The sequence below is a fragment of the Berghia stephanieae genome, chromosome 10 (assembly GCF_034508935.2).
Source record: "Berghia stephanieae isolate SIO BIC M18660-M18661 chromosome 10, UCSD_Bste_1.3, whole genome shotgun sequence".
In the NCBI taxonomy this organism is placed as follows: Eukaryota; Metazoa; Mollusca; class Gastropoda; order Nudibranchia; family Aeolidiidae; genus Berghia; species Berghia stephanieae.
In genome coordinates, this window is record NC_088369.1 from 44,469,830 (window position 1) to 44,485,907 (window position 16,078).

The 16,078-nt window shown below is 40.0% G+C and overlaps 2 protein-coding genes across 2 annotated transcripts in view; one reads left to right on the top strand and one right to left on the bottom strand.

Moving 5' to 3' along the window:
- Window positions 1–9,377, top strand: part of LOC144955852 (uncharacterized) — a 27,708-nt gene extending 18,331 nt beyond the window's left edge. Inside the window, exon 3 of the mRNA XM_078886061.1 lies at window positions 8,614–9,377. Within this exon, the coding sequence (XP_078742187.1) occupies window positions 8,614–9,377 (764 nt within the window). The remainder of the gene's footprint in view (window positions 1–8,613) is intronic.
- LOC144955853 (annexin A4-like) overlaps window positions 1–16,078 on the bottom strand; it is a 124,445-nt gene that overhangs the window by 59,587 nt on the left and 48,780 nt on the right. The window lies entirely within an intron of this gene.

Consider the following 16,078-nt stretch of genomic DNA (forward strand, 5'->3'; position numbering starts at 1 on the left):
GTAATCTCATTCCGAGACAAAGACAGAAAGCATGTTGCATAACAGATATAAGGGGATAGAAGACACAGGTCGTCTTTGCCTCGGGGTTTCGGTCATATAAGAGAATGCTTGAAAATGCAGTGATTAAACTGACTCGTAGTTCATCAAGAATTTGGGTTTAAACGACAAAACTAACATGTTTTGAGTTTCAACAAATCGCACTCATTTCGAGTATTTTATATTCAGTGAAGAGTCTACCCTTTCAAAGCGCCTTTTGTTTCAATACAAAAGAAAAGTTGACTTGTTCTATTTTCATCCCATACCAGTGTCCACCTAACGGACGCGTCGTGGATCAACGAATGCTGGTATTCAACTTCGTACTCCAAAACGACAGTTTCATCAATTTACTCTTAATAGGCTTCAACAGTAGTGACGTCACTTCCCTCGTAATGACGCAGTGTAACTTAGTAACTGGTTCTAAACTATCGTAACTTTACTCAAGCATTTGTTAGTGCATATCCACTAAAAGTGCTCAAGGCGCATTGCAAGGGGGTCCCTAGCCAACGGAAACACTTGAGCTTCCCTCGGAATGAAACATAGTAACTTAGTAACTGGTTACTATCCGAACGTTGGCGGACGCCCTTATGAAATATTTCTCCGGCGAGCATAAAAGTGTATCCAGAGGAGAAAAACGTTATAAATCTGATCATGTATTGACTTTTATACATTCTGATCACATGACATGTGAAGAGTGGACAAGAGAGAAATGTGCCAACTTTTTGAGATAGACACCCAGACAATTTGAGGTGGATTGCAGCGGGGAGTGAACCCGAACTATGTAAGGTGAACATTAGTAGGGAGTAAATAATATGGGATAGATACACAAGTTAGGAGAAAATCTGGGACTATAAGGTGTTAAAACCAGGGCAGAGAAAAGCCAGGACTGTGAGATATGGACACATGAGAAGACTAGACTTGTAACTTTGGGATAAGGACACCAGTGGGGAGTTAATCTGAGATTATGGGAGGTGGACATCACCAGAGAGTGATCATAGAACCACAGGATATGGACTCCACTGGGGAGTGAACATGGAACTATGGGAGGTGGACACTAGTGAGGAATGAATCCCGAGATTATGGGAGGTGAAAAACAGTGGGGAATGAACCCTAGGCTATGAGAGGCGGACACTACTGAGGAGTAATCGTGGAACCACGGGATATGGACTCCAGTAGGTAGTAGACCTGATGCTATGGGAGATGTACACCACTGGGTAGTAAACCCGGGACTATGGGAGGTGGACAACAGTGGGAATTGAACGCAGGAGGACGTGATATGGACACCAGCCGGAACGTATTGTTCCTGGAAATGTCCATAGAATGTCCCAGACATGTGAGATTCAGTGTAAGCCTGCCTATTAGCTTGTTGTGATCTCTCTCGACCAATTACTCAGGCCCACAGCGCGGTTCTCTTTCGTGACCTTATTGTTTAGTTTTTACGAAAATCAATCACAATTTTTTGCAAAATTATTGCAAATTTTGTTGTTGTTTGCTTGAAAAATTTTGGAATTTTATTTGTTAAAAAAAAACAAACCCGCCATGCCAGGAAAACTAAAAGACTAGAAAAGATGGGAGAAAACAACTAAAAGACTAGAAAGGACAGGAGAAATTTAAAAGACTAGAAAAGATGGGAGAAAACAACTAAAAGACTAGAAAGGATAAATATAAAACTATAAAGCACGTTGAGCCTGACATAAACCATAGAAATCCTCTTTATAAATGATGTGTTTATTCTGTACATTATTATCTAGTCACTTTCAAGCTCTTTGCATTTTTTTTTTCTTTCGATAGCTTCACGCGATTCGGATGACGTCGACTTGGAAGACGATTTTGAGCGTGATTTAGGCAAAGACGAGTTTGATGACGACGATGAAGACGATGACGATGACGATAAGGATGATGATGATGAGGAGGAAGAGAGACAAGAAGGCGGGGACGGCTCTGATGGCGGGGACGGCTCTGATGGCGGGGAAGACATCCCGGAAGAAACTGAAATGCCGGAAGTCAAACTTCTGCCTGACGGGCAATTCGACTTCGATGCCTTCAACAGTAACAATCCAAGAGCTGTGCTGACCGCAGACAATCTAGATAACAGACCGGACGCTCTTGTAATTGACCCGTCCAAGGTAGATATTTCCGAATACGGACTGATAAGAAGCCCCCAAGCTGGCCATGCCGACGTTTTAATGCCCAACCTACGCTAAAAAACAAAGATTCATAACGAACTCAAAACTGTAACCATATTGGATTGGAGCTCTTCAGTGGAATCTGGATTATTTATTTGAAATGACCCACGAATGTGATAGAGATATTATATTTCTGTCTCTCTAATAAAAATAAAATACGTTTCTTTCAACTATCGTTTAGTTTTGTCCAAATAATATCATAGAGTTGTTTCTCTAATAAAAATAGAAAACGTTTCTTTCAACTATCGTTTAGTTGTGGCCTAATAATATCACAGCGGTCTAAATCAAATTAATTTTGATTATTGGGTACTGGAATCTATTCTTTAAAAAATGTGACCCATCGTCTGAAAACGGTATTATGCCGGAACGAACCAGATGCTTAAAATCGGAATTAAATGTTAAACTGGTCAAAAATTTAAATTGTTGGCATTAGTACCCTAAAATATGGTTTCCATTCTCCTCAATAAAACATACAAACTCAACACAAGTCTGATATTTCTGGCTATAAATTCAATTTTCAACATATTAACCAACCAGACTTAATACCGTTTTGAGGCGAAGGGTCACAAATAGAGTTGGGGATTAAATTGTTTCAAACAGCCAGTGTAACATATTTATCATCGAGCACAGAATAACCGGCAAATCTAAAAATCATCTTAAATTGAGCTTTTATATAGCGCAATATCCACTAAACGTGCTCAAAGCGCTTTACAAGCGGTCCCTGGCCAGCAGGAACGTTTAACATTTAGGACGGGACATAACGCCTGTGAAGCTATGTTATAATTTTTTTAGGACAGAGACAACGCTGTTAACGACCAGGTACTCATTTTACACCTGAGTACGGTGAGAGAATGTGAGTAAAGAGCCCTTCTCCAAGGACTCAACTATGCGCCGAGCGAGGCTCGAACCCAGGTCCTTCCGATACGAAAGCGACCGGATGCTATCTATAGATAGTATGCGCTGGCTAAGAAGCTCATAACATTGCCATTGAAGCATTTCGTTAAGCCAAAATTCTCACAAATTCGCCGGCCGGAAATAACGAACCGACACAACGTGTAATCTTGAATGTTTATAGATAGAACGAAGTTGACGTTACTCGGGTTTCTGTTATTGTTTTTTTTTCTTGTCATCCGCGTTGATGAGTGATTCTCACTAAACTATAGATAGTATGCGCTTGGCCAAGAAGATCACAACATTGCCGTCCGGAAGTATAACGGACCAACACACAAACTGTGTAACCATGAACTTTTATAGTCCGGTTAATACAGTTTAGTGAGAACAACTCACAAACGCGGATGGCAAAAACAATAACAAAGGCCTGAGTGACGTCATCTTCGAACTATCTATAATATTAACCAGACTATAAACGCTCAAGGATACACACAGCTTTGTGTGTTGGTCCGTTATACTTCCGGATGGCAATGTTGTGAGTTTCTTAGCCAAGCGCATACTATCTATAATCTGATTAATACAGCGTAGCAAGAACTACTCATAAAAATGGCTGGCTGAAACACTCACAAACGCGGATGGCAAAATACAATAACAAAGGCTTGAGTGACGTCATCTTCGTTCTATCGATAGATAGTATGAGTATGATGTTGATTTCACGCCGGTCTTTGTTTCGTTATTGTTTTTTGCCATCCGCGTTTGGGAGTAATTCTCACTAAATTGTATTAACCAGACTATAAACGTTCAAGGTTACACAAAGATTTTTGTGTTGGTTCGTTATAGCTCCGGATGGTAATGTCGTGAGCTTCTAAGCCAAGTGCATACTATCTATAGATGTGGGACACCGTTTTTAAGGCGGTAATACGATTCAATAGTCTGATGTCACGCCGCCCGGTAACGGCGGCCATCTTGGTTCTAAACAAAGAAAATCATTACTTTTTATTTTTAATGCTGGCTAGAACTATTCATATGCCTTGTGATCAGAATGTGTAAAAGTCAAAACATGATCGAATTTATGTGTTTTTTTTTCCCCCTCTGGATACACTTTTATGCTCGTCGGAGAAATATTTCATACGGGTATCCGCCATTGTTCCGATAGTTTAGAGCCAGTGTTACTAAGTTACCATGCGTCATTACGAGGGAAGTGACGTTACGACTGTTGAAGCGTATTAATATATCTGGATAAACGAGTTGCTGGAAATTGAAGGTTTTGTTACAAATACCAAACTCAGGCATGATTTGTGTCCATTATTTTGGAGAATAAATTATTACAATTTTGTACATTTCAGAAAAAGACCCAAATTTCGTAATACGTCACAATCTCATTGTAAATTTTACTAGTCTTATTAAGGAACCAATCCGTAAAGTCAAATACCAAAAAAAAAAAAAAAACCCAACCCCCCCCCCCAAAAACCCCCCCAAAAAACAAACAAAACAAAACAAAAAACCCCCAAAAAACAAACAAACAAATAAAAAGAAGAAGAAAAAAAAAGAAGAAACGCAAAAAAAAAAAAAACAACAAAACAAACAGGTTCCTATCTCATTGGAAGGGTAAAATTGCTCTTCTGGAGTACTGAATACATTCCTTGTGTTATTATCTCCTGGTGTCAGAGTGATGGTATCGTATCTTATTTCCCATGGTATCGTATCTTATTTCCCGTGGTCTCGTATCTTATTTCCCGTGGTATCGTACCTTATTTCCCATGGTATCGTATCTTATTTCCCGTGGTATCGTATCTTATTTCCCATGGTATCGTATCTTATTTCCCATGGTATCGTATCTTATTTCTCATCGTATCGTATCTTATTCCCCATGGTATCGTATCTTATTCCCTATGGTATCGTATCTTATTTCCTTGGTATCGTATCTTATTTCCCATGGTATCGTATCTAATTTCCCATGGTATCGTATCTTAATTCCCATGGTATCGTATCTTATTCCCCATGGTATCGTATCTTAGTTCCCATCGTATCGTATCTTATTTCCCATGGTATCGTATCTTATTTCTCATGGTATCGTATCTTATTTCCCATGGTATCGTATCTTATTTCTCATGGTATCGTATCTTAGTTCCCATCGTATCGTATCTTATTTCCCATGGTATCGTAATTATTTCCCATGGTATCGTATCTTATTTCCCAGCCTGAATGTATCTATATTTGTCGTCAATAAAGATCATCCATCCTCGCTCTTTTATATCCCATAATCCTTGAAATCTGCCTTTATAATATTGCTAGTAAAATAGTTATATACCGCCTTATAATTGGATTCAATAGTCTGATGTCATGTCGCCCAGCAACGGCGGCCATTGTGGTTCTAAACAAAGAAAATCAGTACTTTTTATTCTTCATGCTGGCTAGAACTTTCCATATGTCCTGTGATCAGAATGTGTAAAAGTCAAAACATGATCAGATTTATAATGTTTTTTTTTCTCTCCTTTGTATACGCTTTTATGCTCGTCGGGGAAATATTTCATAAGGGTGCCCGCTATTGTTCCGATAGTTTAAAGCCAGTTACTAAGTTACCATGCGTCATTACGAGGGAAGTGATGTCATGACTGTTGAAGCGTATTCAAAATTTAACATTCTCAGTATTAGTATTAGTCCACCGAGGGACTGGTTACATATTATACACGTCCAAGGAGTTTGAAACCGGAAAAGAATGTGTGACGTCACGACTTTTCTTCCCAATAATCCCCACATAATAACAATTATTTGAGACGATGAGTGCGTGGCCTTCATAAAATTATGGCCTGACACTGACCAAATAATGACGTCAAACTGCCAGTCCTTTTGGATTTCAGTGTCAGGCTATAACATAACGATGGCTATGGTCAGTGTCAGGCTATAACATAAAGATGGCTACGGTCAGTGTCAGGCTATAACATAACAATTTGAGACGATGAGTGTCACAGATGTGATTTCTACAAATGACAAAAATTAAAACTCACAATTCCTGTCATTTTGGAAATAAACACAGTTATTGACATCCGGTTCAATTAGATTAAACAAGAAATATAGATATAATGAAGTTGACGTCATCAGGTCTTTGTTATTGTTTTTTTTTTTTTTTTGTTTTTTTTTTTTGTTTTTTCCAATCGCGTTTATAAGTTATTCTCAATAAACTGTATTAACGAGACTATAAACGTTCAAGGTTACACATAATTTCGTGTTTTGGTCCGTTATACTTCCGGATGGCAATGTTGTGAGCTCCTCAGCCAAGCGAACACTGTCTATAGATAGTATGCAGATGACGTCACTCAGGCCTTTGTTATTGTTTTTGCCATCCGCGTTTGTGAGTTGTTCTCACTAAACTGTATTAACCAGACTATAAAAGTTCATGGTTACACAGAATTTGTGTGTTGGCCCGTTATACTTCCGGATGGCAATGTTGTGAACTCCTTGGCCAAGCGCATTCTATCTATAGAGAGTTCGAAGATGACGCCACTCAGGTCTTTGTTATTGTTTTTTGCCATTCGCGTTTATGAGTAATGCTCACTGAACTGTATTAACCCGACTATAAACGTTCATGGATACACACAGTTTTGTGTGTTGGTCTGTTATACTTCCGGATGGCAATGTTATGAGCTTCTTAGCCAAGCGCATACTATCTATAGATAGAATGCGCTTGGCCAAGGAGTTCACAACATTGCCATCCGGAAGTATAACGGACCAACACACAAACTCTGTGTAACCATGAACTTTTATAGTCTGTTAATACAGTTTAGTGAGAACAACTCACAAACGCGGATGGCAAAAACAATAACAAAGGCCTGAGTGACGTCATCTGCATACTATCTATACACAAACTGTACGATGAAAAATCACATTCGATCAACAAAACGAAGTGAGTGAGAAACGAGACCCCCCCCCTCCCCACCCCAATGGGTGAATATAACAAGATAAGATATACTTTATTGATCCCGAATGAAAATCATCTTAATTATCAACTTTATTTTATAGCTGGATATTATTGTTCATTTTCTGGCCCTATCACATCGTCTCAGAAACATGTTGGCCTTTTTATTGTCAAATTTTTATTTTAATCTAAAGATTTTATTATCTATTTTAGCATTGTTCTTAATATTTTAGTTATAATATCTGAGATTTAGCCCAAAATTTGCAGACCATAATAAAAAGTAGCCCGAAAAGTCGAAAGTCGCAAATCTATAATTTTTGGCGCAAATTGTATGAAAAGTAGGCCAATTGTATTCAGTAGTCTGATGTCACGCGCCCGGCAACGGCGGCCATCTTGGTTCTAAACAAAGAAAATCATTACTTTTTATTCTTCATGCTGGCTAGAACTTTTCATTCCCTTTTCATATGCCTTGTGATCAGAATGTGTAAAAGTCAAAACATGATCAAATTGGTGGGTTTTTTTCCCCTCTGGATACGCGTTTAAGCTAGCCGGAGAAATATTTCATACGGGCGTCCGCCATTGTTCCGATAGTTTAGAGCCAGTGTTACTAAGTTACCATACGTCATTAGGAAGGAAGTGACGTTACGACTGTTGAAGACTATTCGCGAATTCTCGCCCAATCTGGCTTCTGGTTGGAGCTCAAGTAACCGGTGGCGGGAAACGCAGCCTCTCTCATCGACCTGCGAAGCCCTGAGGGCTTCCGAGATAAAATCAGTTTTTCACATGTTTCAGCCCGATATAATTGGATTCAATAGTATGATGTCACGTCGCCCGGCAACGGCGGCCATCATGGTTCTAAACAAAGAAAATCGGTCCTTCTTATTCTTCATGCTGGCTAGAACTTTTCATATGTCATGAGATCAGAATGTGTAAAAGTCAAAACATGATCATATTTATAATGTTTTTCTCCTCTGGATACACTTTTATGCTCGTCGGAGAAATATTTCATAAGAGCGTCCGCCAATTGTTCCGATAGTTTAGAGCCAGTTCCTAAGTTACCATGCGTCATTGCGAGGGAAGTGACGTTACGACTGTTAAAACGTATTCCGGTTAGTGGATGTGGGGTTGCATTATATTGAATAATAATAATGAGAAGGATATTAAGGGAAAATACATGCGTTCGTTATTTCGACCAATTCATTTTAAGCGTGTTCTGTTGTGCTGGAGAAAACTTGAACATTTATTGGTACAATATCGACTAAACGTGCTCAAATCACTTTACAATGGGACTCTGCCTAACAGCAAATCTTGACACGCTGGACGACACATGATGCATGTTGGGTTATATTACAATTCTTTTCGGACAGAGACAACGCAGTTAACGGCCAGGTATTCATTTTATACCCCGAGTACGGTGAGAAAATGTAGGCAATGAGTCTTTTATAAGGACTCAATTATGCGCCACTGAGAGCGGGATAAACTCAAACCCTGGACCTTCCGATCCGAAGGCGAGTGTCATACCACTAGACCACATTGCTGCACGTACGTGCACCATAAAGTCTTTCAATTTTTATTTTCCTTCAGGTGAAATCCTGGTGATTGACCCAGCCGAGCATGGAGGAATCGAGCAATTAGTCCCTGGACTCGTAATGCCACCTGGCGAGGCAGAATTGCCCCCGCAACCAGCAGCTCTAGCAATCCAAGAGGGCATGCCTGAGATGTTGGTCACTGACCCATCCGAGCAACCAGCAGCTCTAGCAATCCAAGAGGGCAAGCCTGAGATGTTGGTCACTGACCCATCCGAGCAACCAGCAGCTTTAGCAATCCAAGAGGGCAAGCCTGAGATGTTGGTCACTGACCCATCCGAGCAACCAGCAGCTCTAGCAATCCAAGAGGGCATGCCTGAGATGTTGGTCACTGACCCATCCGAGCAACCAGCAGCTCTAGCAATCCAAGAGGGCATGCCTGAGATGTTGGTCACTGACCCATCCGAGCAACCAGCAGCTCTAGCAATCCAAGAGGGCAAGCCTGAGATGTTGGTCACTGACCCATCCGAGCAACCAGCAGCTCTAGCAATCCAAGAGGGCATGCCTGAGATGTTGGTCACTGACCCATCCGAGCAACCAGCAGCTTTAGCAATCCAAGAGGGCAAGCCTGAGAATCTGGAGATTGACCCATCCGAGCAAGGCGCCATCGATGAACCAGTGAACCACTCCAATCTCAAAAAGCGTGACTTATTCGATGAGCAGGAGGCCGTCGCTGCAGCAGTGGAGAATTTCAATCCCCGCATCAAAGAATCGAAAGAGAAAGAATGGCCGCGGGGAGTCCAAAGCGTCAGTAGTGACTAATTCATTTTGAGGGAAATACAAACCCGATGGAAGAAATTTTGGATTATCAAAAAGTTTGAATAAAAATGAACATACCAGCACAAATTTTTTTTATTTTAAAAAGAAAATTATTTAACACGAAATGTTTCGGGCTGAAAATTCTTCTCCAGTCAACTATAAGGGGAGTGCGTTTGTCTTAAATTCTGCCTCTCAGTGAACACTTTCCAGAGGACAATGTACACATGTAAACACAATTTTGTTTCGGGCTCCATAGTGTCTACGAATGAAAAAAAAACAACTCGCAAATGCACACAATTCATAACAACAAAGCACTTTACAAAGGGACTCTGCCTAACAGCAAATCTTGACACGCTGGACGACACATGATGCATGTTGCTTTTCGGACAGAGCCAACGCAGTTAACGGCCAGGTATTCATTTTATACCCCGAGTACGGTGAGAAAATGTAGGCAATGAGTCTTTTATAAGGACTCAATTATACGTCTCTGAGAGCGGGATAAACTCAAACCCTGGACCTTCCGACCCGAAGGCGAGTGTCATACCACTAGACCACATTGCTGCACGTACGTGCACCATAAAGTCTTTCAATTTTTATTTTCCTTCAGGTGAAATCCTGGTGATTGACCCAGCCGAGCATGGAGGAATCGAGCAATTAGTCCCTGGACTCGTAATGCCACCTGGCGAGGCAGACTTGCCCCCGCAACCAGCAGCTCTAGCAATCCAAGAGGGCATGCCTGAGATGTTGGTCACTGACCCATCCGAGCAACCAGCAGCTTTAGCAATCCAAGAGGGCAAGCCTGAGAATCTGGAGATTGACCCATCCGAGCAAGGCGGCATCGATGAACCAGTGAACCACTCCAATCTCAAAAAGCGTGACTTATTCGATGAGCAGGAGGCCGTCGCTGCAGCCGTGGAAAATTACAATCCGCGCGTCATAGAGTCGGTAGCGAAAGAATGGCCGAGGGCAGTCCAAGGCAGTGCAGGTCGTGAAGATTAATTTTGAGGGAAAATACTAACCCGATAGAAATTTTGGATTATAAAAAAGTTTGAAAAAAAATGAACAAACAAGTATCAAAAATTTTTTTAAAGGAAAAGAAAATTATTTAATATATTATGAAACGTTTCGGGCTGAAAACTATTCTCCAGTCAACTTAAGGGGAATGCGTTTGTCGCAAATTCTGCCTCTCAGTGAACACTTTCCAGAGGACAATGTACACATGTAAACACATGTAAACACAATTTTGTTTCGGGCTCTATATTTTCTACGAGTGACAAAAAAACAACAACTCGCAAAATCACACAATTCATAACAACAAAGCACAACACTGAGATTCACAGTCTTGTGTCAATAGGCCTATGTAATCATTATTCGTCCACAAATCAAAGGACTGAAATTCGTTGCAAATGTATTATTCACTCAATTAAAACAATACATTCTTTTTGGTGGTGTTGTTGGCTGAGGAAAGGTTTTGAGCCCAAATCATTTCTTTCTTTCTTTTTAAGACTGTTCTATTCATTTTTGTCAAATGCTTTTCTGAAATCGCATGCCTCATTTCGAATAAAGCCAATAAAATGAAATAGCATATCGATGTTGTGTTGTTTTGATGTCTCTGTAATTAGTAATTAGGCTTATCAATAAAAATATTTCGACCAGCTGAACTGAAAAAAAAGTCCTTGAATGTTTTCATTAAAAATTTTAAATAAATAAATAAAGTAAATAAGACTCGAGCAGACCTGTCGACGATTACGTGTGCTCTCACGTTCAAAGGACTCTTTAATGACTCAAATGCCATGTAAAAATGTAGTGCTTTATATTGAATTTTATAAGTAACTTGTCTATGACACAGTACTTTCCGCTGGATCGAACCCAAACAGCTGTCAATTCAGTGATTGGTAGAGAGAAAAAAATATGAATACAAAATGTATTTTCAAACGGCTACCAGTCGCCGCCTAAGACCTTGGGACCTTATCGATATCGTGCAAGACTGCACTTCTATAGATAGTATGCGCTTGGCTAAGAAGCTCATAACATTGCCAACCGGAAGTATAACGGACCAACACACAAAACTGTGTGTATCCATGAACGTTTATAGTCAGGCTAATACAGTTCAGTGAGGATTACTCATAAACGCGGATGGCAAAAAAACCCAAAACACCCCAATATCAAGGACCTGAGTGACGTCATCTTCGAACTATCTATTCCAGAGCAATACGCAAGAGATATATCATGGAGTCGCCAAAACCACTTGGATTCTTATTGATGATATCCACCAGTCAAAAAACAAAAAAAGTGCTACACACAAAACTATGTGTAACCTTAAATGTTTCTAGTCTAGTTGATATCATTTAATCTTTCACAGTGTTAATAATATACTCCAATAGGAATTGGATTCAGTAGTCTGATGTCACGCCGCCCGGCAACGGCGGCCATCTTGGTTCTAAACAAAGAAAATAATTACTTTTTATTCTTCATGCTGGCTAAAACTGTTCATATGCCTTGTGATCAGAATGTGTAAAAGTCAAAACATGATCAGATTTATGCGTTTTTTTGCCTCTGGATACGCTTTTATGCTCGCCGGAGAAATATTTCATACGAGCGTCCGCCATTTTCCGATAGTTTAGATCCAGTGTTACTAAGTTACCATGCGTCATTAGGAAGGAAGTGACTGTTGAATATTGGTATGTCACATGCCCAATAACAGATTAAAAATCCAATAGGAATAAGGAACAAATAACACAATGGTTTGCATTAAATAGACAAAACACGACACGTCCGTCCAGCCTTCTTGACAGTCGAACGTGAACTGACAGTCACAACGCAATTCTTCATTTGGAACTCAATTGGATTCAGTAGTCTGATGTCACGCCGCCCGGCAACGGCGGCCATCTTGGTTCTAAACAAAGAAAATAATTACTTTTTATTCTTCATGCTGGCTAAAACTGTTCATATGCCTTGTGATCAGAATGTGTAAAAGTCAAAACATGATCAAATTTATGTGTCTTTTTCCCTCTGGATACGCTTTATGCTGGCCGGAGAAATATTTCATACGGCGTCCGCCATTGTTCCGATAGTTTAGAGCCAGTGTTGCTAAGTTACCATGCGTCATTAGGAAGGAAGTGACATTGCGACTGTTGAAGAGTATTCGGATTTGGTGTACGAGGTTGAGTGAGAAATTATCATTAAAATGGCTGCCTAAAAACAATAATCAATAACAAAGAGCTGAGTGAGGTCAATATCTTTCCGTCTATAGATAGTGTGAGCTTTCTTGGCTAAGAAACTCATAACATTGCCAACCGGAAGTATAATGGACCAACACACAAAACTATGTGTAACCGTGAACTTTTAGTCTGGTTAATACAGTTTAGTGAGAATTACTCGTGAACGCGGATGGCACCCCCCCCCCCAAAAAAAAAAAAAAAAACAAAAACAAAAACAAAAAAAACCCAAACAAACAAACAAAACAAACAAAAAAAAACAAAAAAAAAAAACAATAACAAAGACCTGAATGGCCATAGTCAGCAATCAACGACCATTTACATCTTTTAATGAGAGCGATCTATATTCATGTTTTCGTCCAACCAGGTCATCAATCACATGATTTGTTGCTGTCCAACGATTGGACATTTCTTTACAAATGTAAACATGCTGCTTTGTTTACAAATGTTATAAACATACCCATGTGTCAAGCTGAATCAAATGACCAATCGTGGTGTTCGATATTTAAAAAGCTGTGAACACGTTTCACTAAATGGTTCATTTTGAGCACATTTTGCAATGTGACCAATGACCTCGAGCACATAATATAGATCATGCCCATTGGACGTTCCCAATCTTGGTTTTGTTGAATTGAAATCTTGGATGGAACTGAACAGGCTAAAACTTAACGATAGTAAGACTGAAATGTGAATCAAACGTTTTAGAAAATGTGACCCATCGTCTCAAAACGGAATTATGTCGGAACGAACCAGATGCTTAAAATCTGAATTAAATGTTAAACTGGTCAAAAATTTAAATTGTTAGCATTAGCACCCTGAAATATGGTGTTCATTCTCCTCAATAAAACATACAAACTCAACACAAGTCTGATATATCTGGCTATAAATTCAATTTTCAACAGCTTAACCATCCCGACTTAATACCGTTTTGAGGCGCAGGGTCACAAATAGTGTCATGTAATTGAAACTGCTGAGGTTGTTCGAAATTTGGGCGTATTTATTGATTCAGATTTGTCTTTTACCAGCCATGTAAATCATATCGTTAGGTATGTACATGGAAAAGAGAAGAATAAGTGGTGTTAGACATCTCATTACAAGAGACATCTCTGCCTTGTTAGTTAATTCTCTAATACTGTCAAATCTAGATTTTTGCAATTCTCTCCTCTCTTCTATAAATAAAGACAAAATAAAATCCCTTCAGGTAGCCCAAAACGATGCTGCCAGGCTTATTTGTGACCCTTCGCCTCAAAACGGTATTAAGTCGGGTTGGTTAATATGTTGAAAATTGAATTTATAGCCAGAAATATCAGACTTGTGTTGAGTTTGTATGTTTTATTGAGGAGAATTGATACCATATTTTAGGGTGCTAATGCCAACAATTTTATATTTTTTTACCAGTTTAACATTTAATTTCGATTTTAAGCATCTGGTTCGTTCCGACATAATACCGTTTTGAGACGATGGGTCACATTTATAGAAAGAGGAGAAATCAATCTGCATCGGGTTTGCTAAGAGAACTCCACTGGCTTCCGGTAGAGAAACGTACAGAATATAAAACCTGTACTATTGTTTCAAATCACTGCACTCTGGTTGTCCTCGATACGATAATGACATGCTTAAATACTACGTCCCATCCAGAAATCTGAGATCAAAGTCCGATAATCACATACTTGTGAAGTCAAAAATCACTCGCAAAATTGGCGATCATGCGTTTGAATATTCGGCACCCCTTACCTGGAACTCCCTTCTAAGCTATATCAGTGACACTACGGATGCAGATTTCCTTTAAAACATCTTAAAACGTTTCTTTTTTAATATGTAGCACTGTAGAATTAATTGCTTTGTTTCATATTGCATGTTTTAGTGGTTGCATGTTTGAGTGGTTGTATGATCGAGTGAGAGTAGTCCCCGTACTGTTAAGCGCTTTGAGCTTGTTGATATATATATATATATATATATATATATATATATATATATATATATATATAAGGGGTTATGCGCTATATAAAAAACATATTATTATTATTATTATTATTATTATTATTATTATTATTATTATTATTATTATTATTATTATTATTATTATTATTATTATTATTATCTTCTGGTGTCAGAGTGATGGTATCGTATCTTATTTCCCATGGTATAGTATCTTATTTCCCACGGTATCGTATCTTATTTCCCATGGTATCGTATCTTATTTCCCATGGTATCGTATCTTATTTCCAACGGTATCGTATCTTATTTCCCATAGTATCGTATCTTCGGTGTGTCTTTTTTACGAAACCCGCCGAAACCCGCCGAAACCCGCCGAAACCCGCCGAAACCCGATGAAACCCGACGAATCCCGACAAAGTTATGGGAAGTAGGTGGCTGTGGGGAGTGAACCTAGAACTCAGGGAAGTGTACACCATTGGGGAGTGAACCTGGGACTGGGTTTCGGCGGGTTTCGTAAAAAAGAACCAGTGCTTTTTTACGAAACCCGCCGAAACCCGCCGAAACCCGGCAAAACCCGACAATATACAGCAAAGTTATGGGAAGTAGACAACTGTGGGGAGTGAACCCGAGACTCAGGGAAGTGTACACCAGTCGGGAGTGAACCTGAGACTAAGTTTATCGGCCGGTTTCGGCGGGTTTCGTAAAAAAGAATTAGTGCTTTATTACGAAACCCGCCGAAACCCGCCGAAACCCGACAATATCCGGCAAAGTTATGGGAGTTTGGCAACAGTGGGGGTGATCCTGGGAGTCAGGGAATTGCACACCAGTGGGGAGTTAACCTGGGACTGTGTAAAAAGGATATCAGTGGGAAATAAACCTGGGACTAAAGGGACATGGATACCATTGAAAGTTGAAGCCGGATATGGGAATTGAGTACCAGAGGAGAATGAACCTGACACTATAGAAGGTGGGCGCCAGTGGGGAGTGAACCTGGGATTCAGGGAATTGCACACCAGTGGGGAGTTAACCTGGGATTGTGTAAAAAGGATATCAGTGGGAAATAAACCTGGGACTAAAGGGAGATGGATACCATTGAAAGTTGAAGCCGGATATGGGAGTTGAGTACCAGAGGAGAATGAACCTGACACTATAGAAGGTGGGCGCCAGTGGGGAGTGAACCTGGGATTCAGGGAATTGCACACCAATTGGGAGTTAACCTTGGACTGTGGGAGATGGATAACTGTGGGTATCCGAGCCGAACTATAGGAGTTGGGTGCCAGAGGAGAATGAACCTGACACTATAGAAGGTGGGCGCCAGTGGGGAGTGAACCTGGGATTCAGGGAATTGCACACCAGTGGGGATTTAACCTGGGAATATGTAAAAAGGATATCAGTGGAAAATAAACCTGGTACTAAAGGGAGATGGATACCATTAAAATTTGAAGCTTGGTATGAGAGTTTGGTACCAGAGGAGAATGAACCTGACACTAAAGGAGGTGGGCGCCAGTGGGGAGTGAACCTGGGACTATGTAAAAAGGATATCAGTGG